Consider the following 21,528-nt stretch of genomic DNA (forward strand, 5'->3'; position numbering starts at 1 on the left):
TGTAGGTTTTTCTGTGACTGTGGTGCTGGAACACTGTCTAATCCCTGTACGCTTGCTGGAGAGCCTACTCATGACACAGATACACTATATGACTCTGCTCCACCTATAGAATCTAATACATTGCAGCACAACTGAATTCCTTTCAGAAAGAAAGTCCTGCCATTCTAATATCATAACTGTTAAAACTTTTTTTTGGAGGAAGTTATACTTGCCCATTTCTGCAGAAAGAGACTGTATTAAAGCGGATGTGTGAGGTGTTGACACTATGGAGCTCAACCTACCAAAAAAGAAAGTGGCAATATGTTGACTCAGGATAACAGAACTGGGCGTTTTAGCATTACTGTGTAAACAAAGACTTTGAAGGGACAGAAGTGAAGAAAAATAAGCTGCAATTTTGTACAGATACCAACTTCTGAAAGCTGGTGTTTTTACAAGTAGCATTGAAACGCAGTCCAATTTGCAGTAGTACTATTCTGTAGACAAGCAGCATTCTTTGTTGCTGCCTTTATGGACATGGGTACCAATTGCTTTTGTAACATGGTAAAAAAAAATGTGAGCTAGCACTTCTGCATTTCTTTTGATTTTTTTTTAACATTTATTCAGATTGAGAAATATGATTTTAATGCTTTAATCTCATGTAGTTTGTTTCTAATTTCAAGCAAAAAAAATCTTATTGTACTTGAATGTGTCCTGTTTTGTTAGCACACCTAGACTTGCTGTAACTGTACTCATGTCCCAGTATGTACGTTCTTTCTATGAAAGAGAAAACACTAATCTTAAATTATATCCAGCAATTTTTCTGGTGTCCTCTGAAGTTAGAATAATCTCCTTCCCTGCCCCAGCAATAGTCTGTACTCAAACCACCCTAACAAAAAAGCGAGTGTTTTAATGAGACTTCCTAGAATATAATGCACTATAAAACAAAGTACCCATGTAACTAAGTTTTGTGAGTGAAATTTTACTATGTTTTAAAGTACACAGTAGAAAGTCTCCTCAAAACAGTCTTGTATTTTACTCTGTTCATAGTTTTTTTTGAACAGTCTGGACATTACTTTACATAACCGGCTGGAAATCACAGCAATTTCCTGCTCTAATGAAGCTGAGACAAGTATATATACAGCCCTATACCGTTTCATAGCTTTTTTCCATTTATGTGTATTGGTGACAGTGGGTAATCAACAGCCTGAAAGTGTATGCATGTACCATAACATCTAGACTTAATATATTGTGGAGTACTCAATAACCATTATGTAGAGGGTAGGTAAGAATTAAAGGGTTTAATTTCCTAGGAAAGACAATGGAAAAATGGTCATTTTTAAAAAATAAAGTTTATTAGATCATAACGTTGTCTGATACCACCTTTTTGAGAAACTGCCAGTACAAAAGCATTTTTGTTCTTAAAGCTGATTGATCATAGTGATAAGTTTCTGAACTGCATTTGCATCACTTGTTGCATCATCTACCACCAGGCACAGATACCTAAAGAAAATAACAAAGTCCTTGTTACTGAACACGGCCACCCCACCAAGGGGCAAGAATATAAGCTTCCTCTTACTTGCACAGCTTTAGAAGACACGTGACTTTTTTTTTCCCCCTGTGGTATAAAGGCTGCTGTCAGCCTTCAGTGCCTTATTGCAGAGGCGCTGCAACCATGGTTCCTGCACAACTGATTTCCCCCAGTACCCACCCAGCAGCTGTCAGCAAGGACTTATTCATGCATTCCCTCAGTTCGACTCAGGTCACATCCAGCCTAGCACCTATGCAAATCAAGCTCTTAGCCCCGCAGACTAGCACATGACCCAGCCTCAAAATACTGCATTACTCATCATATCGGCTATGTCCCAGCCAGGGTTTCTTACATCCCTCCCTCAATGCTTGTGAAGTACCTTTGACATTCATATAGTTTTTCCTTCCCCCTCTGCTGAAAGACTGAAATTGTAAGCAAAGCAGAAGCAGCTGCCCAAATTTTAAGATGTCTGCCTAGTAAGCAATGTGTAACTTAGAAATGGAGAACCAAGGCCTTACCTAAACAGTCTCAGTGATATCATTGTTTTTTCAAACTCTTTTGCTTTTCTGTGCCCCTTCTGAATAACTTCCTCTGGAATATCAGCAAGTCTTGCTGCATTGAAGCCATAGCTTTTTGGACACGCTCCTTCGATGAATTTATACAGGAATGTAATAGTTTCCTGGCTTGGATCTTCACTCTCATTTTCAACCATACATGCCTAGAAAGATTTTGTTACCACAAGTTAGTGTATGTAATACTTACAAGACTAATAAATGCATGAAACATCACTACCTGTTCTCAGGACACCTCTGTGACTCTGAGCAGCTGACTGTAGAAAATCATGAACAGCGTAAGATCCGCCAGCCACGAGGAAGATTTGTGTATCACAGTTTATTGTACTTACCATGTGACCAAGCCGCACAGCAACGTTCTGTGAATAATCCTCTACTAGGGAGTGGTAGTGTGTGGAGAACAGGGTTCGACACCTGATTTTCTCTGCGAGTTCTCTAACAACTGCACTTGCTATAGCTGTTCCATCAAAAGTAGCCGTGCCTCTACCTGGAGATGAAATTGAAAAGCTTTGGTATACTCAGGAACAGAAGTGGCAGTTTACCTGCTACAGAAGACACCCCCATTAAGCATTAAGACTGAGCAATAAAAGCAAAGATGACATTCTAAAGAAAGTTCTAAGTTTTCATTGACAAACATTACAAACTGGTCCATGGCAAACAGCATGGAGGGGAGAAAACCAAAACAGCAGTGAGGAATGAGAGGCACAGGCAGGGTGAGCTCACTGGAGTATACGCTCCATAACAATCTCAATCTCTTCTGCACTGCAGGAAGAAGACATTTCTGCTCTGAAACATGACACTGACTTGCTCAAGGTTTTCTGGAAGTAATCATGCAAAGGCATGCAGGAAAACTCAAATAGAAATAGGTTAATAGGGATTGGGAAATAAAAGGTGTTGTTAATGCCCAGGGCACCCAAGAAATGCATGTTTTTAAGAGCCAGTTACATAGATACTGACTAGTTAAAAAATATTAGCATTATGATAAAACTATATACTTGAGTTCTGATTTAGCCCAACAGCCTCACAGCTGGTCTTTGCATTTTAGACAATTTCTATTACAAAACAGACTAAATACCGAGTTCATCCACAAGAACAAGGGAGTGCTCTGTTGCATGCTGGAGAATGCTTGAAGTCTCGCTTAGTTCGACAAAGAAGGTACTTTCACCTTTAAAAGAAACAATAACAAAAAAGATACAAGTCATCAAAGAGATGAAAAACACAGCTAAAACCTCATGGAATCTGCACTGGTATCTTAGTCAAGCTAAAACAAAACTTAGCAAACTAAACATTAACAAGAACATAAAGCATTTTTTTCTAGCATGAAAATGATGGGTATCCATTTGCTTGGGAAAAAAAGTAGGTTTTGGTTGCTAAACAACACAGGCACACCTCATCTGTCCAGTATTAACAGCAGTGGTCAGGTATATTAGCTATATGAAAAAGGGCCACAAAGGAAACAAGGCAAGATTCTTTTGCTTCTTCTTAAATGCACAAGACACAGGCCTGATGTGTGTGTGATTTTTTTTTTTAATTTTTTTTACATCAAGAACTCACATGGAATGATTCGTTTCTAAGTTTCTGATGTGCAACAACACATGGGCTTAAGTTTTTGAAACAATTTAAATACTCTCATATTCACTGACCCACATCTTACAGCACAAAGCTCACAGAAAAAAAACTGAAATGAATTGTGATACCACAGATACTACCTGATAAAAATAAATATTTTTCAAGCCCCATGACATTTGGCATACCACACCAGGCAGACTTCCCTTTCCAGTTGTGTCATCCCCGACTTCTATCCTCCTCTCCATCCAAGAATTTAAATATTCTAAGAACTGACAATTACCGCTTCCAAAAAGGAAGCCTGCCTTTCTCCATCATCTGAAGAAATTGGATTTCAGCATTAATGAACGCATCCTGATTGAAACAAAGGACCTCTAGTCCTTGAGGGAAGATAGCAGAACAACCCTACTACTGCAGATACCCTAACAACACTTCCCTATTGCAGAGCATTTAGAAAAAGATGCCTGTGTAAGCAGAAGATTAATCAAGTGTATAACATCCCAAAAGATATTCCTCAGATTTGGTAGGCTTTTTAATATTAAAGTCTATAACAAATGATTGTTAACGTCTGTCAAAAATAATGGAGAACAAGCTTAACAACCAAATCAAGCATTCCTAGAATTGAACAATAGGAGACACAGAATTAGTCACCCAGCTCTCCATGGAAACATGAGACACTGTCCCCTTCCAACCTGCCACCCACTCGAAGCACAAAGAGAGCATCCAAATTTACTAGGAAACTCATCCTGTGGTAAAATCCCTTGAACAGCTGGATTGCAGAAACTCACCTGACATAATTCTGTCTGAGGCACCAAGTCTTGTAAATACTCTGTCAATTGGTGTAAGCCTGCAGACTTCAGCAGGTACGTAGCATCCCAGCTGAGCCATTATAACCAGGAGACCAGCCTGCAAAATAAAAATTAAAATGGTTTAATGTTTGTTAAGTCTGGAGTTTCAGTTCCACACAGAGAACAAGGAATGAAACCATGTTTCCCCTGAAACAAACACTAGGACACACAAGACTTGCTACTGCTTTAAAACCTGCAGATTATAGCATCATCATCTCAACTAGGACAAAACTACTCTGAAAGCCTTCAAACCGTAAATTATCACAGTAACTGGTGTTTATAAAGCAAACTCCCTGCTGCTTTCCCAGTTGCCTATGACCTCTATTTTAATTTTGTTCAATTTGAAGTATCTTTTGCCAGATGATGCCAAGTCCTGGATAATACCACCTGAAAGCAATAAAAGATGCTTTCACTTTTTCCAGCTCTCTCTCACAAGAGTTATAAAGTCAGTATAACTAGCAAATCTACAACCTAAGCATGGGCATTTTCAACCAGAATTATACTTTGTCTGTAGAGTGTAATTGCTGTATTGTACTGCAAGTCCTGCAGACCACCCTTGGGACCTCCTTTGTCTTTTATCAACAAGCAAATCAAGTAATTCCTTCATGCAAAACGCACAGGTACTCTGGAACATTCAATTTTATGTAGATGGACAATCACCTGTCTCATGAGTGTCGATTTGCCACCCATATTTGGGCCAGTTACTAATACACAGGAAGCTTCGCTACCACTGTCTTCATCTTTGCTGCCTATCATGATGTCATTAGGAATAAAATCGTCCCCAAAGAAGGTTTTTGTAATGCATGGATGGCGTGAATTTTTAAGTTCCAGGAAGGGAGGAGCACTATCCACAGGCAGTAGAATTACAGGTCGGCACAAAGGTCCATCACCATCTTGACTGTAGTTAGCAAGGGACATCAAGACATCTATAAGATTAAGAGAAATTCCAGTAAGTCATGCTTTATCTTTCTTTATCCATTCACTGGAGTGCATTTACTCATTGAACAGCATTTTTGGAAACATTTTTTCCTGTTTTCCTGTTAAAGGCAACACCCTGGAAGTGCTCCTGAAGAGCGATTAAAAGGTGGGATATTCACAAGGTCTTTCCTCACTCCTTCAAGATTTCTGCTGATGTCAGATTAAAAATACCCCCTCTAGTTTTTAAAGTCTTTAACATTTGAATCATTTCACTTAGCTTATTTTTTATATACGTGTATAAATATTATTTTTCTAGAATTGTTTTTTGATTTGGAACAAGGTACGTGAGGAGGAAACCAACTTCCATGACAGTAAGTTAAGAACCATAATACTGCTTAAAACTTGTCAGAATCAATTAATCATTAAAGAATCAATAAAGATTAAAATTCTGATGGCCTAGCAGAAAGCAGCACAATCCCCCTCAATTAACCTAACTCTAAGGTTCCAAACACTGGCTGCCTTCAAAGTAACACCATGTTATGTGATTTTTAGAGACTTTCTTTACACACGTTACAACTTTTAAACAGATGAGCCTGAAAGCTCAGTCTCCTTTGACTTTTCAGTACTGGTGCTAGTGCCATCGTGTAGCTAATTGACTGTTTCCCAGCTCTCCCAACCCACTCAGAAGTGGTTCCTAGACAGCTGTCCTCACAGTCTGCCTGTCCTCCCTTTTCTGCTGCAGCGGCATCTGAGATGCTTTTCATTTTCCCCTGGAGACATCTTCTTAGGGCTGAGAAGAGAATCCTCTTCTCTAAGATGATGATACAGGAGACTGTTCCACCCCAGACTTTAAGGAAAGTTTGGGGAAGTCCTCCTATTAGGCTACCTTTGTCAAGGTACTGAAAACCACCACCTTTTATCTTTCAAGTCTGCTAATAAGGCAGTCTGCTTGAACAGTGACCATCAGGCTAGGTTTTTGTACCTCCATCTGCACTGTCTTCATTTAATAGGAAGGTACTCATCGATCCATGAGAGTCCTAGTTGCAGTGTGAGACCAATAACGCCACACCGAGCTGTGAGAAATGCACACCTACAATCACACAACAGTAATGAAGAAAGAGCTTGCACATGGCAAGACCCAGAAACCCAGCTGTTCTGCCTTTACTGACAGGAAGGAAGCGAGCTGTAACTGTTACCTATTAATGCTGTTATCACCGCCACAGCTTTTAAACCAAATCAAGGGCTGGCTGCGGGCCTTTTTTTTGCTTATCCTGGTCAGATTTCATCAGTTACTATGAAAGATTATTTTTGCTATATGATAAAACTAAAAAAAAAGAAAGCCTCTTACCTAACACGGCGATGCACTCCACAGCTGCCTGCCAGTCCTTGCTGTTTTTATCGAAGTTGTAGAAGAGGCGCCTCATGCAGTCCTTCAGCGCCGCATCTCTCCGCTCCTCGGCGTTCACCATGGCAGCCAGCATCTTCTCAATCTCTTTGGTCCAGTAACGTTTATACCCCTTCCTGGTTGACTTCAGCTCATATTCTTCAGGTAGATTACGTGATATCATGCTTTCTGGTATTTCCATCTGGTACCGATTTTTGCCGGCCCCCCAGTACAGCACAGATTTGAAGCCAAGCAGCTTGCGCTGCTTATCTAGGTATGTGTGGAGATCTTCCTCAACAGCTTTAATATCCTGCAGTGCTTTGTCATAATCGGGGTCAAAGCCAGCCTTTGGAGTGATCACTCCTGTCTTTCGAGCCTGGTTGTGATCAAAAGCAGTATCCCACCTTTTAAGCTCCGCGCTCAAGTCTGGGAAGCGTCCATCTGGATTTTTGGCTTTGCGGGTGACTAACTGCTTAAGTACTTTAGATTTGAAGTCAGCAGCAATTTCTTCCATGACATCGACAATTTCATTCATTACTTTAAACCCTTCAAGTGCAGACAAAAAGTCAGCAATTTTTTTCTTGCTGTATTTGATTTCTTCATAAAAGATGGCCCTGCTGTCAGGATGGTTCTGACTTTTCAGCGGTGATCCAATACTGTGAATTTTGCTGAGCAGCCTTTCCAGGTCAGGAAGTTTCTTCAGGTGCTCGCTAACTTCAGACATTTTATCTGGCACTGCCAGAAGGTCCTCCACAGCATCTAAACGATCATTGATGGATTTGGGGTTACAGAGCGGAGCACACAGCCACTGTTTCAGGAGCCGCTTCCCAAAGGGCGTACAGCAGGAATCAATCCTTTCCAGCAGAGTTCCTTCTGTGGTTCCGTTGGTTCCATTCCGCAGAACCTCCAAGTTCATTAGGGTGACTCCATCCAGCACCATCCGCCGGTCAGTTTTGGCAAAGAAGCTACTGGAACTCACAGTTTTTGCGGTATCGATATCCACAGGGATGTACTCCTCAAAGTTTGCCAGAGATAGCAGCTCCTGATCAATCAGACATTTTTTCAGATAGAAGACACACCCCCCAAGAGCTGACAAAGCTAATTCACTGTTTTCACCAGGAGTTAATCCCAGAGAGTCAGTCTCTGAAGTCATAGACTTGATCACAGAGGGCAGAAAACACCCATTTTCAGAGTTCTGTTTCTCCTTGAAATACTCTTCTTCAAGAAGAACTTTTAGTGTTTTAGATGCGTTCCAGAACTGGGAGCCAGGGAGCAGCCCTTCCTGAATGCAACACACAAGTGAGCCCTTCAGTATTTTCTGTGTGTCCACAGACAGGTTCCCCTTCTCAAACAGTACCTGCACAGGAGTGTAATGAGCTACTAAAGTCCTGAACCTCGAACAGTGCCGGTCATCTGAGAACTGGCCTACGTAAAACTTCCCAACTGATGTGTCAACAAAGCAGACCCCATAAACACGCTGTCCGGAGGAGTCTTCTTTCTCCTTAACACACAGCAGGTATTTGTTATGGTTCTCCGACGGATCACAATCCAGAATGCTGTAGGTCTGAGTGCCTTTGGTAATGATTCTGCAGATTTCTCGACGCACGACCTTGTCAAACCTTGTTGGGTGGGCCATTGACTTGTAGCGCGCTTCCATCATTTCAGGAGTTTCTGTTTGCTCAACACGGGCTATCTTGTAGCCCTTCTGCACTAGAACATCAGAGAACCTGCCAAACGCAGTTTCTGGAAAACCCGAATGAGCCCAAGAGCCTTTCATAAATATCAGGCCCAACTCATTCACACCAGTGACTGCATCCATGTGATACAGCTCATAGAACTTTCCAACTTTGTAGAAAATCACTGCATCAAAGTTTTGACTTTTCAGCTGCCACCATCTCCGCATCCCTGGGGTACATTTGTTGAGATAGTCTTCAGGAACATACAGAGTACATGGGTCATAATCAGGGTCATTCTGTCGCCTCCTGTGTGCATCTTTCTTCTTCCCTTCCTGAAGCCAGTCAAGTTTCTCATGTTCCCATGCTGCAAAGCCACCAGTTCCTCCACTGCAAGCATTTGCTTGAGACTCAAAGTTATCAGGTGCTGCAAACGATGTCAGCTTAGACTTGGCCTCCAGGGAAACTGTTGCTGCTCTCTTGGGTGCTTCAGGGCGCCCATTTTCTAAGCTGCTCCTTTTAGAAGGCTTGTTCACATCTCTTCTCTTTCGTTTAGAGGAGACTTTTATGGGACTTTCCGCAATGCTCTCTTCATCTGTCTCTGCATCAGTAGATTCGTTTTCATCCACCCCGCTGCTAGCTTCCTCGCTGCTTGCTGCTTCTTTCACATCAGGCTTGAACTCCACATCAGAACCGTCATGATCACTGTCAGAATCCAACACTCTTCTTCTTTTGGCTTTTGTGGCACTTCCCTTGCTCTTTAACCGCTTGTTGCCCTTCACATCCTCCTCACTGTTCGGGTCATCGCTGTCACCTGATGCACTTTCACTCGATTGCTGTAAAATAAATTATTTAGCCTATTAAAAACGCTGGCTACAAAATGAAATATCATAGCTGCAAAAAGAAGCTTAGAAATGCAGAATAATGCAGTAGCTATGACGCTTGAAGCAGAAGCCAGGGGAGTCATAGCCAATTCAGTTTACACTCACAGACTTTTTTTTCCCCTCTGGATAATGAACAGCTGGCTGCCCGTGGCATAGTTACTCCTCTTTGTATTCCTTACTGCTTCATAACATCACATTAGTGATCCTGATTAAGAAGCCATTCTAACAGGTAAGAGATGTATGGTATACGAAATTTAGCACAAAGAAACATCACCATCAGCTAACAGTGGTGTGATTTTGTTCCTACTGACCTGACCTGTGTCAGAAGTATTATTGTTAGAAAGAATAAACAGCTCATGTTGGCAGAGGAGGTAAGGAAAACCACTACCACATCAGCTCTTTCGTCATACCATTCCTTTCCAAAGAAGTTTGTTCCAATGCACGTGGCAGTACTCAAATAGTATTTGGATTATTCATAAAAGAATGTGAACACAACACAATAAAAGATCTCCTTTTAGCTGCCCCACTAACAAACTGGCATTAACAGCATAAGAATTTGCACTTCGGTACAGCTCCACAGGCTCCAAAATCCAATTTAATGCCTTAAAATAAGCACTCAAAGAGCTATGAATTTCTGCATTATGGCAAATGAGAATTTGATTGAATTTATGGGAACTTGGAACATCAAGAGCAGAGAAGACAAATAGAGATGCAGCAGATGAAAAGTATTTTGAGTCAGAAAGTGGGTAGGTAACCTAGGCTAACTTGGGAGAGATCAATGAGCACAGATGATATACTTTAAAATTATGTAACTTATCTGAGGTTAGGGAAAACTAAAGAAATACTAGACTTTTCTTTCCTACTAGAAAAGGTGAGACACCAGCATATAACCTAACAGCAAGAGGCAGTGCAAAAAAGACAATGGGGTACATATGCATGCATAATTAAAGAGCAGATAGTGGTAACTGAACTACAAAATAGTAGGATATTCCTTGCTTAGCTCCAAGAGACAGTTTCTAAGATAAAGTATTATTTCTAAAAACAACAGCAAGTAAGAAATAATTTACCTCCATTTCCTCCTCCTCCTCCTCTTCAGTGTCCGAAGGCTCGCTGCATACTGCCAGCTCAAGTCGCTTAGTTTTATCTTTACTCATTGCGCTGTCGGCCAGCTCCATGGCTTTTTTAATTTCGGGTTTTGTGCTATAAAACATACCTCCCTTCTGTGTCTCCCCATCTGATGAACCTACAAAACAGCAACATGTCAGGCACTGAAGTTGGTCTAGCATTTAACCAGTCCATCCTTCACTTTTAAATATATTCAAACCATTATATATATAAAACATACACTATAATACATATTAGGTGTACATTATAACATATATATTCTCTTTCTCTCACATCCCTTTAGCACCACGGTTCCTCTTCTTTTGTAGGACACAACTACCTATAAACAAAGACAAAAACAAAGGCAGCCAACCTAGACTGGTTTTTAGAAAGGAATCCCAGAGAAGCTGGGATTCATCTTAACGCCATGCTCAAGAAGTAAACTGTATTTATAATGTACTATGTACATTAAGCTTGGGGATAGAAAGAAGAGAAAAGTATGCTATAGATGGGGAAGAGTATTTTTTTTTCTGCTTTGTAAGTTTAGCTGTCAACATGAGACAATAGTATCTGCTTCAAGAGGTCTTTGTACCTGTTCTTGTGAATCACTTCAAAGGCTGCTATAAACTGAAGATTCAGCTCCAAGTTAGCTGCACTTGTACAAATACACTGCCTTTTGTCCACTGTTATCTCAAATATAAGCCAAACAGATTTCTTCCTCACATTAATATATTTGAGCTCACAGTAGCTAAGGATGGAGTTAAAAGCAGATCCTTCTACAACATACATGCAACACACAAACTGGATCTCAATTTTTTCTTTTGCAAATGCAGTGAGAAAACCTAAAAATATTTTGCATCAATAATGACAACTGAACAGTGACAGGAGCAGATCTCATCATATAATTTAACTGCACACTGAAGTCTGCAACACCCTCATATTCATTTAACCAATCTGTACATAAAACACTATTTCTTGCAAGCCCAACTGTTAAAAAGCCTAGCCCTGTGGTATCTAAATTTATTCACAGTCGCAAGCAATAAAAACAATAAGAAATCTTTCCACTTTCTTAACCAAGAAGACTCCAGCACTCTTACTTAGTTTAAAATGGAGCTTTTTAATCTCAATTTAAAAGCAAAGCATGCATTTTAAATATCTTACTCTGTTCTGTATTAGTCACCCTTCTTGTAGGCACGCCAGCATCTCTGTGCTTGGGCATCTTTCATACATCTTATTCTTCTGTTGATAAACAGCTCAGTTCTCCTCACCTGTATTTGCTTTTAAGCGTATCTATAAGCTGTTAAGAATATACTTGATTCTTGTAGAATACCTTCAGATGCCTACAGTAATAACAGTACCATTTTAATTTAAAAATTATTTTGGCTTAATTGCAATACACTTCAGTGTAAACAAAAGATGACTACATGATCACACAAGATGGAATTGGCTTTAAAAAAAAAAAAAAAAAGAACCTTTTGAAATCAAAGTTGTTTCATTGGTGAAATAATCAACTCCTACAGTCTACCAAAAATACCATATTACACCCGAAGTACTTGTTTGGCTTACACAATGACAATTTACAGAATCATGGTATGACCGTTTACAGCAAATGACTTACAGTTTTGAGCCACAGTAACGTTATAAATCGTTATATAACAATTGTAATTACTAAGAACAGGTTTATTATGCAAAATTCCGATTTAATTTTTATTACGTATGATTTTTACATCAGTTGGCTAAGTCATTTCTTCAAGATGACAAGTGCCAATCCTGCTCTGCAGCTACTAGCACCACCCTAACACTGAATTCTCAAGTTAACATTTTAACAAAGCTGTATTTCAAGGCTTACAAGAAATAACATCAAAAAAGAAATAATTTTAGCCACCTGACCTACATCTTGTGCCTGATCTTTTTATTCTGATCAAGCTGCAATTCCCAAATCTCTGCTTAAAAATTAGGTTTGACAGTCCTAACATATTTCAGGACTTCAGGGATTTATCTTTGATATTCTTTATATGCATGGCATAAGAAAAAGAAACTCTATGACCTAAGCAAACTTCAAGTTTGCATTGTCATCCAACAAACAAGAGGGCAGAGTGTTTTATACTTAAAGAACAGTATAACCATAAGCACACCTGAAACCCACAAAAATTTGTTTTCTCTACACTTACAAAGTGCAGAACATGCCTAACCTTGGTTTTGCTACTCATTTTCTATGAAAAACACTATATTCTTCCAAAACATGGGGCATGTATCTTCATTTCGAAAGCATTTATTTCCACCCCTTACCTTTATATGGCCTGAGGTATTTGACGCTGACCCAGCCCCTGGTGGGGCTGTCATCAAAGAACTGCACGTGGATCCGGGCGGATTTCCCCTTCCCCCGCAGGATGGTCCCCTCGGTGGGATGGTTGTAGATGAGGCACGGCCACCACGGGTAACCTTCCATCTTGGCCCAGACCAAGTCACCGGGCGAATAATCGCAGGAGGGGCTACAAGGACAAGAGGCGCAGGGGTTAATGAGCACTGGGAACAGCCCTTATGAAGGTAGCAGCACGCTGCTTCTGAGCACCTGGAGGGCTTGGAAAGCTCCTGAGCGGTGTCACCTGCACCACACGGCCCATAACAACAGCAGCATTCAGCCTTCTCCTTACACCACTTTCCTCCTTTGCAGATTTTGGCCTTTTTTTTCGCTTCCCTGATGCTGCTCCCACCTCCCCCCCCCAGGACCCCGCACCGACCCCTCCCAGCCAGCACCTGCGGCACCCACGGTGCTGACCCCAAGCAGGCCGAGCCCCAGCAGCACCCCCAGCCCCTTCCCATCCCCTCGGTGCCCCCCACCCCACCTCACCCCCGCTCACCCCGCGGCCGCCCCGTGCCGCCGCCCCTTCTCGGCCGCGGGGCTCGGGGGGACGGCGGCGGCGGCCTGGCGGCCATCCCCCCCCTGCTCCTGCTCCTGCTCCCGTGCAGCCCGGCGCCGCGTCTCCACGCCGCCCGCTGCCGGTGTCGCTGCCGGTGGCGGCGCCGCCGCCCGCGCCCTGGGGAAGAAGCTGAGCAGGGTGCTCTGTCGCGACATGGCCGGCCGGGAAGCGCTGCCCGCCGACAGCGCGCCAACAGCGCCCGCGCGCGCCAAGACGGCGGCCCCGCGCCCCGCCCACCCCCTGTAGGCTCCGCCCCCTCCGTCCCGCGCGCGGGAGCCGCCATTTTGGGGGTCTGGGGGGGTTGGTGTGTGGTGGTGAGGCGGGAACGGCCTCAGGTGCTGCGCCTCAGGGCAAAGCGGGTTTGTCTTTAAACCTTGTGCCTTGCCTGCAGCGGAGCCAGGCAGTGAGGCTGTGGCGATTGTTGTGACTGATGTACAGCTGGGAGGATCCTTCCCACAAAACAAACAAAAACACAGACACACACATATATATAAATACACATCGCAGGGAAAGAAGCTGTGCACCTGCAATAGGGATTTTCTTCCAGCCTTTGCTGCAGAGGACATGAGCAGTAATGCTGTGGGAAGGATGCTGGCTGCGGCCAGAGCAGAAACTTGGGTCAGCCACCAGCCCTGCTGCCCTGCTGAAAGATCATAGAATCACAGAATCATTAAAGTCATAAAACACACAGAATCACAGAATATCCCGAGTTGGAAGGGACCCACAGGGATCATCGGTCCAGCTCCTGGCACCACACAGGTCAACCCAAAAATTCAGACCACTTCCAAGACCATTTGGTCCAACCATTCCCCTACCACTGTGATATTTGGAGTAATAATTTGTGTCAAGGAGATGGTTGATATTAATAAAGAAGGGGGAGATGTGGGAGTGTGGCCGTGGGGGTGGGCAACCCCCGTGGTTAATGATAACATTAGACTCTTAACGATGAGGCCATCAGGAATGTAAAAGAATTTAGAGGGAACAAAGAAGGGTGATTCAGGAGACTCCACGCAGTCTCGGGTTGCTTGTTCTCCAGCCATTAAGGCGTGGAAGTTGCTGGGTGTTTGCTGTTGCCGGGCAAAGTTGTTTGACCATTGAAAAGTTGTTTTTGAAAAGGACTGCTGTGGGAGAAGGGTCTAAGAGGGGAGCCTGTCCTCAAAATAAAAAAAGGCAACATGATATAATGAAGTTATGTCATCAATAAAGAAGTAGAAAAAAGGAATGAAAAGGAACAGGCTAGCAGAACAGCGACCAGGACAAGAACAGGGACATTGATCGCCTCATGGAGATAGGTTCGGCCAAACTCAGCAAACCGCTCAAAGAAGCTTGTACAGAAAGTCCATGTGGGACCACAGTCAGAAACGCGTGGTTTGCCAGACAGTGAGGGAGCTGTGGGCTCATTTACTGATCCGACTGCTACGCCATTGGCCCCTCCGCTGCTACAGATGACCTGGACGTGCCTTTTGATCCAGGCCCTATTGGCCTTGAAAAGGAGATGGATATGTTTTTCTTCGATCCGGGAAGAACGGGATACATAAGGCCTGAAGGCCGAGTTGCTTGACAACTTAAAGCGAGACATCTTGTTCCCACGACTAGCCCTGGAATTCTCTGGTGTTTGTAACCAAGAAAAGGAATGGAAAATGGAGACTGTTATAAGTCATGGAAGATATGGGAGCACTTCAACCAGGATTACCAACTCCAACTATGCTCCCCCAGTCATGGACATTAATAATAATAGACTTAAAGGATTGTTTGTTACCTTTTCTGATTGTACATATGTATAGGCGTACTTGGGTTTAGTATGTAAAAGCAATGTTCTGTATATTTAGAAGGTTCGATGTTTATGTGTGCATGTTGGTAGAGCATAGACTCCCCACGTACCCAGCGCTGTCTACCTGTCTTTTATAAATATTACTAAATTCAGATTGAGTTGAGACTTCATCATTGTCACCACCACTAAACCATGTCCCTAAGATGCACGTTCAACCTTCCCTTGAACACCCCCAGGGACGGTGACTCCGCCACCTCCCTGGGATAGCCCGTCCCAATGCCTGACTGCTCTTTCTGAGAAGAAATGTCCCCTAATTTAAGATGGTACTTCAGCTGTGTTTACTATCAGAAAACTGGCAGATGTGCAGTATGGCGAAGTAAAATTACCTCAAAAGTAAGAGCATCAGGTGCTCTGAAGAGGACGTGGAGTTACCTGTTTGTTTTTTACAGCATGAGGGTTTTTGGGAATCGTACTCATTTCCTATAGGTGTCCAATTAAGAATTAGGACAGTGGAAAGCTTGTAGTTACGTAGCTTGGTAGCCTGCAATCTCTGCAAAAGTAATCAGATGTTTCTCTCTGGTGCTCTTCCCATGGTTGTGTTTTGTTGTTGCTTTTTTTTTTTTTTTTTTTTTGTGTGTGTGTGTGTGTGTGTGTGTGTGTGTGTGTGTGTGTTTTCATGTTCAGTGGTGAGACTGTCCCTTAAAAGCAAATTTTTAATGTGTTAGAACACAATCCATGTCATCTTAAATGCTGTGCTTAGTCTATAATATGACAGAGCAAAATAAGAAGTTATTTTTATCTGCATAAATTCAGAAGAAAAGAATAAGTCACTAAATGTCTTTTAGATTAGCTCTCACTAAAGTTGTCGTTTAGGATTGCAAACCAAAATGTCTTCTGTTCAGCATAGTTGTAGCCTTCAAAAAATGTCTCAGGTGCGCTACCACCGAGTTAACTTCGGAACTGCAAGGTAGGGACCTGACCACAAGAGGTCAGGCAAACCCCAGCAATACCAAAGTATTTTAAAAGCATACTCATTCCAAAGGAATAATCTCTGTTTAATTTCAGTGCATAATTTCTATTTAATGTATGATGTATTGTCTCCAAAACAATCTGATGTGTCCTCAGCTACACACATCTCAAACTTGAGTAGAAAGACACTTAGCTTCCTGAGAACACCATAGGGGATTCCAAAGTATGCAGGCCCTGAAGAACTTCCGAGTGCAATGTGCTACATACAGTATAACCTGCAGTATACTGGCAGGTTAGCCAGAACCAGCTTTTGAATATCTCCATTAGGGAGACTCCACAGCTCTCTGGGCAACCTGTGTCAGTGCTTGTTCACCAACACAGTACAGAAGTTCCTCCTGATTTCAGAGGAAACCTCCTGTATTTTAGTTTGTGTCCATTGCCTCCTGTCCCCTGTGAAGAGCCTGACTCTGTCCTCTTTGCACCCTCCCTTCAGGTATTAATATTCAAACCAGCATTGTTAAGTTCCCCCCAAGCCTTCCATTCCTTCGGCTAAGCAGTGCTTGCCCTCTCAGCCTTTCTTCATATATGAGATGCTCCAGTTCAAGGACCACATGGTCCAGAAGCTTGAACAAGGGGCCTAAAATGTGCAATTTTGAGAAAATCAATACTTTGGGTTGTAGCTCTTTAATTTGTGCCATACGGTGATACAATTTCTCTGTGTCCGTGACGTTGCAGTGTCTGGATCTGGGCATTCCTGCACTTACGATGATGGCCACTTAAGAAATACCACATTGGAAATATATCCAAGTCCCTACTGTAGAAATTCTGGATCCAATGTCAGGTACCCTCCCTAAAGCAGGGTAGCTCTGCACTTTGATACCACAGGAGGTGCTCATGACACATTATGTTCATGAATTCCCTCACACTGTTCACACACACGCACATTCACAGCTACCTAGTTGGTGCAAGACTCGGGAGACTAGCAGAGGCGTGTATTGGTGTACCAGTGGTTTGAGGTAGCTGTTCAGGAAGTCCCTCAAGGTTTTTAATTTCAGCGTGTGTGCGTGTGTGTATTTTATATAGATAATTTTGTAGTCTTGCAAATAGCAGCCTTCTTGGTCGTAGCCTGGGTTACACAATCCATTGCTGATGCTAGTGGATTTGGACAGATTCAGCAGACTCGTTGGTCAGAGCTTATCAGTTTTTGTGGTTTCAGCAGGACTGCTAGTCTCCGGAGCTTATCAGTTCATGGGAGACTTTCACATGCTACCACTTGGCACGTACTTTCCATCTCTTCAGCCTGCTGTTTTCTACTACCTATTTCTCCATACACACATATACCTGTAGAGCTATTCATGCAAATGAACACAGAGGGGGCTTTTGTGACATGATTTTTAGTTTCTCTCTAGTATGATATATAATTCTACTTGTTTTTCCACCAGTCTCAGCAGGGTAGGGTCTAGCGTAATACATGAATCTTCAAAGTTTTTTGGTAGGAAGCTTTGAAAGGTAATTGATATTACTGAAAACTTACTATAAACCTCTCTCTGTGTCCTTTCTCCTTTTTTTTTTTTTTTTTTTTTTGATCATTATATTGATCATTTTTTATCATTATTTCTCTTTTGCAGAGAAAACCATTAGGAATTGTTAAAGTGCTGTAGCATAGACTTTACACCAAGCTCAGCTTAATATAAAGAAGTGCTTTGATTCTTTTCCTCCCTCTCCTCCTGCCCGTGCATGCACAAATACACCCACACTGCCTTCAACAGTACTTTTTCTCTCCCTAAGTACTTCTGTACGATTTCCATTCTAGGTGTATTGGAAAAGGCACGGATTTGGCTTTTTTTCAAGATAGTATCTCAAAATTTTTGAAACTGAAGCAACTTTGAAGAACACACCTTGGTTTACCTAATTATATGGTGCCTTCTTGGCATCTGATACAGGAAAGGGAAATGGACTGCTGATCATGTTAATGGTGGAGCAGAAGGAAACTTAGAACACCAACCACAACAGACCAGCAAAATAAAGATCAACGCTTGGTTATTTATATTCTTCAGAAAAAAAAAAAAAAAGAAAAAAAAAAGATAGAAAGGAAGAGTCATTCCTGAGGTGAGGGATCACACAGTTCTTGAAGCTGCCAGGCTTGGGGAGAAGAGTGAGGGTGCTCCTGGCAGAGGCTATGCCCTTGCTTACCAGGATGCAGACCTACTGCCTCTGAATGGGGCGGGCAAAACAGGGTACTGGTAACCACAGCACCAACCCTAAAAAAAAAAAAAAAAGAAGGGAATGGATCAGGCCCAGAGTCAGCTAGCACTGCTCAGGCAGGGACTTGATACCCAGGGCCAAGAAGACCTGAAGCTCCTGAGCCTACAGGCAGGGCCATGGGCCTCTGAGGCCTACTGGTGCCCTCAGGAGAATGAAGGCCTTGCATCCTGCAAGGTATTGATGTTTGGTAACGTCCTGAGTATCAAGTATGCTATTTTTATAAAATTAAAAATAAATAAATAAAAAATAAAAAAAAAACAAAACTTTTTTAAAAACTGCTTTTTATATCAGCTGCTGCAAACACCTAGTGAAAATCAAAATCAAGTGAAATAACTGACATGCAAATAGCTTAGTGGGAAGTAGGAAGAAGACTCCACTGCTTCACTTGATTAATGCATGTCCTTTCTCTGAGGATGATTGGAACTGCTTTTACAGCTATAGAGGTGAGATGATCAGACGTAACCTTAAGGCAGTGCTAAATGCTTTATGGGCCTTACCTTGGTGATAAAGTGTGCTGGACCGATCTAATAATAATGAGCTGTTGTTACATTGTGAGGTGGAACAATTTACAGACATAATTTCATCATGCTAATATAGACATGACTGAATACAATGTTGACCTTGTTAAAAAATTGACCCCAAAAGAATTCCAGCGTGAGATGTCTGCATATTATGTGAACTGTAAATAAGGTAACCAGGGAAAGGCTAAGGGTTAAATAAATATGACCATGACAAAATGTTAATGAGGACTGATGTCACTCTGACATAAATAAAATTCATCTGGCAGAATGGTAAGTGTCAGATACCCTAATATACAAATTTTGTGCAGGCTGGGAAAAATGACTATATAAGGGGTTGTTGAAAGTTTTAAAGGGTATTTATCCTCCATGCTGTTTTCTGCTTATTAGTTTCCTCCTCAACGTCCAGCATACTTAAAGGGCTAAGCAAGAGTATGAAAATAAATTACAAGTTAGTGTTCATTAACTAGCTTATCGTTCTGAAGCTAGGCTGAGAAACCACCGTGCTTGTTGCATCTGCAGACATGCAGCTTCCTTGTACCAGTTTTAGAAGAGCTTGTTTAGCAGCAAGGTATGTGTGATTATTTACGGTCCCTTGAATTTCACAGTCTGGTGCTAAAACCATTTTACTACTTTCCTTAAATGACAAAGCAGTGAAAAGAAGAGATGAAACTGTAAGATTTCTGAATAAATGACATTTTAAGATATTTCGTTTGCATTATGTCTTCATTTAGATGTAGGTCTGAAGTGAGATCAGCGCTGCTGGAATAGTCTAAATGTAACCCATGAAACCAACCAACAACTTGAACAGACTGCATCTCCAATTCAGATCTTTTTCTCATGTGATATACTATAGACCCTGTATAATAATAAAATGTACAAAAAATAAAATAAAATAAAATAAAATAAAATAAAATAAAATAAAATAAAATAAAATAAAATAAAATAAAATAAAAAAGCCAGAAACAAAAGGGAAATGGGCCATGTCTGTAGATGACTGAACCATCAAGAATAGTCTTCTGCTGATTTCTTTGGGTTCAAGATGTTCCTGGTTTTTAAAAGTGCAGTGGCCACTCAGTTATCTTGCTTCCTGCCATCTGTTTTATTGTGCGTATATTAATAGTATGAACACACAAGTTTTTTGATGATATAGCTTAACAATTTTGAGTTACAAATAATAAATGTCTAAATCTAAAACCAAGCAAATAACCAAACCAAAACAAAAAATCTGCGATCAAACAGCCTAACCTGTGTAGCGCAGGGCACTGGATTTCCCTGAATCGACCCCTGTTTAAATCAGACTTGTGGAAAATAGCTTTGATGTAAAGATTTGCAAAGACAGATCATGGCAATGGTCTGTTAATTAAGTAGCACAACATCTCTACAGCAGTCAAACAGGGAATATAGGTTTAAGCTACATGGATAGGATTAAGCAAGTTCCATTTTTTTCCTTGATGCTAAATCTGGCAAATGCCTTCCAAAATGTGTTTATTTGTTGAACATCAGGAGGTGTAGATCAAGACAAGGATGAGGTGACATGGACTGAGGTGATCTGTTCTGCACTGACACGTGCACTGTGTTTCACAGTGTCCTGTGTTTCAATGTGTGTGTGCTGTAGGCACTGGCATTTTCACAGATGTGACATGGAGCAGCTGGGAGGTTAGACTGGTTGCATGGCAAGTCTTCTATCAGTGCTGCCCGAACCTGAGAAGTCAAAGTTTATAGCTGTTGGCATTCATTCATGCATAACTTAAGGTGTAACATCTATCACTAAATTTGAGTTTTCCTCAAGGTTACCAGGAGACAAGGTCTCATTTTACACACTACCTTTGCATTGTTATTTTTGCTTTGTTTTGCTTCACATGTAATGGTCTTCTGTTTGGCACATTCTCCATTCTTCATAGTCTCAGGAAGGCAACCTCAACATGGAGGACTCCCATATCATTGCTTGCCTTGTCTATTACCATGTGTCTTGAGTATCCTGTATTAATAATAATACGGAGCAGCTTTTTACTAATAGAATTACACCTAAATGATTTTGTCTTGTCTTAGAGCATCTGCTATCTCCTCCCACATTTTTCCTTGAATCTTAATGGAGGATCTCAGAGAAAGTCCTGCTTCGTAGTTAAACTAGCTCATCCAATTGATGCACTTTTTAAACACACTTATTTCTCTATGAATGGAAAATACGCTTAATTAGTTTGAAACACTTTTTTATTGGAAAAATGGTTAAATATTTTAATTATATTCTGCTCATTTTCTGGGTAAAGTTTATATTCACTGTCTTTTTTCTCTTCCCTCAAGTGTTAGCTTACTCACCTCTCAGCCAATTACAGCTGGGCAGCACTTGCCACAGAGATTCATAATTTTAGAAGAATTTCATGGAAACAGATGGCCCCAAGTTTTTTGTGCCTTTTTATTTTTTTTTTTCTTTTCCTTTGGTGAGGACTGCTGAACTCCTTTAGCATCTAATTTAAGAAATCTGTAAGCTGACAGCAGGATAGGACTTGTGCTATATTGGCATCCTCAGACATTAAAAAAAAATAACAAGTTTTTCAAATGTAATGAACTTTTAAATTTGCCTGGTAATTTTTGAGGCTCCAGGTGGCCTAATTTTCAAATGCTTCC

General features: G+C 41.5%; 2 protein-coding genes across 5 annotated transcripts in view; one reads left to right on the plus strand and one right to left on the minus strand.

The window, feature by feature from the left end:
• The window catches only part of FBXO11 (F-box protein 11), a 72,885-nt gene extending 71,542 nt beyond the window's left edge, over nucleotides 1–1,343 (plus strand). For all 4 annotated transcript variants that reach the window (XM_068675852.1, XM_068675853.1, XM_068675855.1 and 1 more), the window contains exon 23: nucleotides 6–1,343. In XM_068675852.1, coding sequence (XP_068531953.1) covers nucleotides 6–135 — 130 coding nt within the window. In that variant the 3' untranslated portion in view covers nucleotides 136–1,343. The remainder of the gene's footprint in view (nucleotides 1–5) is intronic.
• On the minus strand, nucleotides 1,310–13,600 carry MSH6 (mutS homolog 6). Its single transcript, XM_068675851.1, has 10 exons — nucleotides 13,318–13,600; nucleotides 12,746–12,948; nucleotides 10,420–10,595; nucleotides 6,760–9,304; nucleotides 5,154–5,419; nucleotides 4,434–4,551; nucleotides 3,155–3,244; nucleotides 2,412–2,566; nucleotides 2,026–2,225; nucleotides 1,310–1,479 (listed from the first exon to the last, which is right to left on the minus strand). Exons 1-10 carry the CDS (start codon nucleotides 13,530–13,532, stop codon nucleotides 1,398–1,400), a joined length of 4,050 nt encoding a protein of 1,349 aa, XP_068531952.1. The 5' UTR covers nucleotides 13,533–13,600; the 3' UTR covers nucleotides 1,310–1,397.
• Nucleotides 13,601–21,528: the final 7,928 nt, after the last annotated feature.

The sequence above is a fragment of the Anas acuta genome, chromosome 3 (assembly GCF_963932015.1).
Source record: "Anas acuta chromosome 3, bAnaAcu1.1, whole genome shotgun sequence".
NCBI lineage: Eukaryota > Metazoa > Chordata > Aves > Anseriformes > Anatidae > Anas > Anas acuta.

What these genes read in the sequence shown, in the direction of transcription:
- MSH6 (XM_068675851.1), bottom strand. Translation starts at nt 13,532, where the DNA reads ATGTCGCGACAGAGCACCCTGCTCAGCTTCTTCCCCAGGGCGCGGGCG. An exon ending in ATACCTCAGGCCATATAAAG is followed by an intron (nt 10,596 to 12,745) that starts GTAAGGGGTGGA and finishes GCTGTTTTGTAG; the next exon opens with GTTCATCAGATGGGGAGACA. An exon ending in TGTTCTTGTGGATGAACTCG is followed by an intron (nt 2,567 to 3,154) that starts GTATTTAGTCTG and finishes TTTCATCTCCAG; the next exon opens with GTAGAGGCACGGCTACTTTT.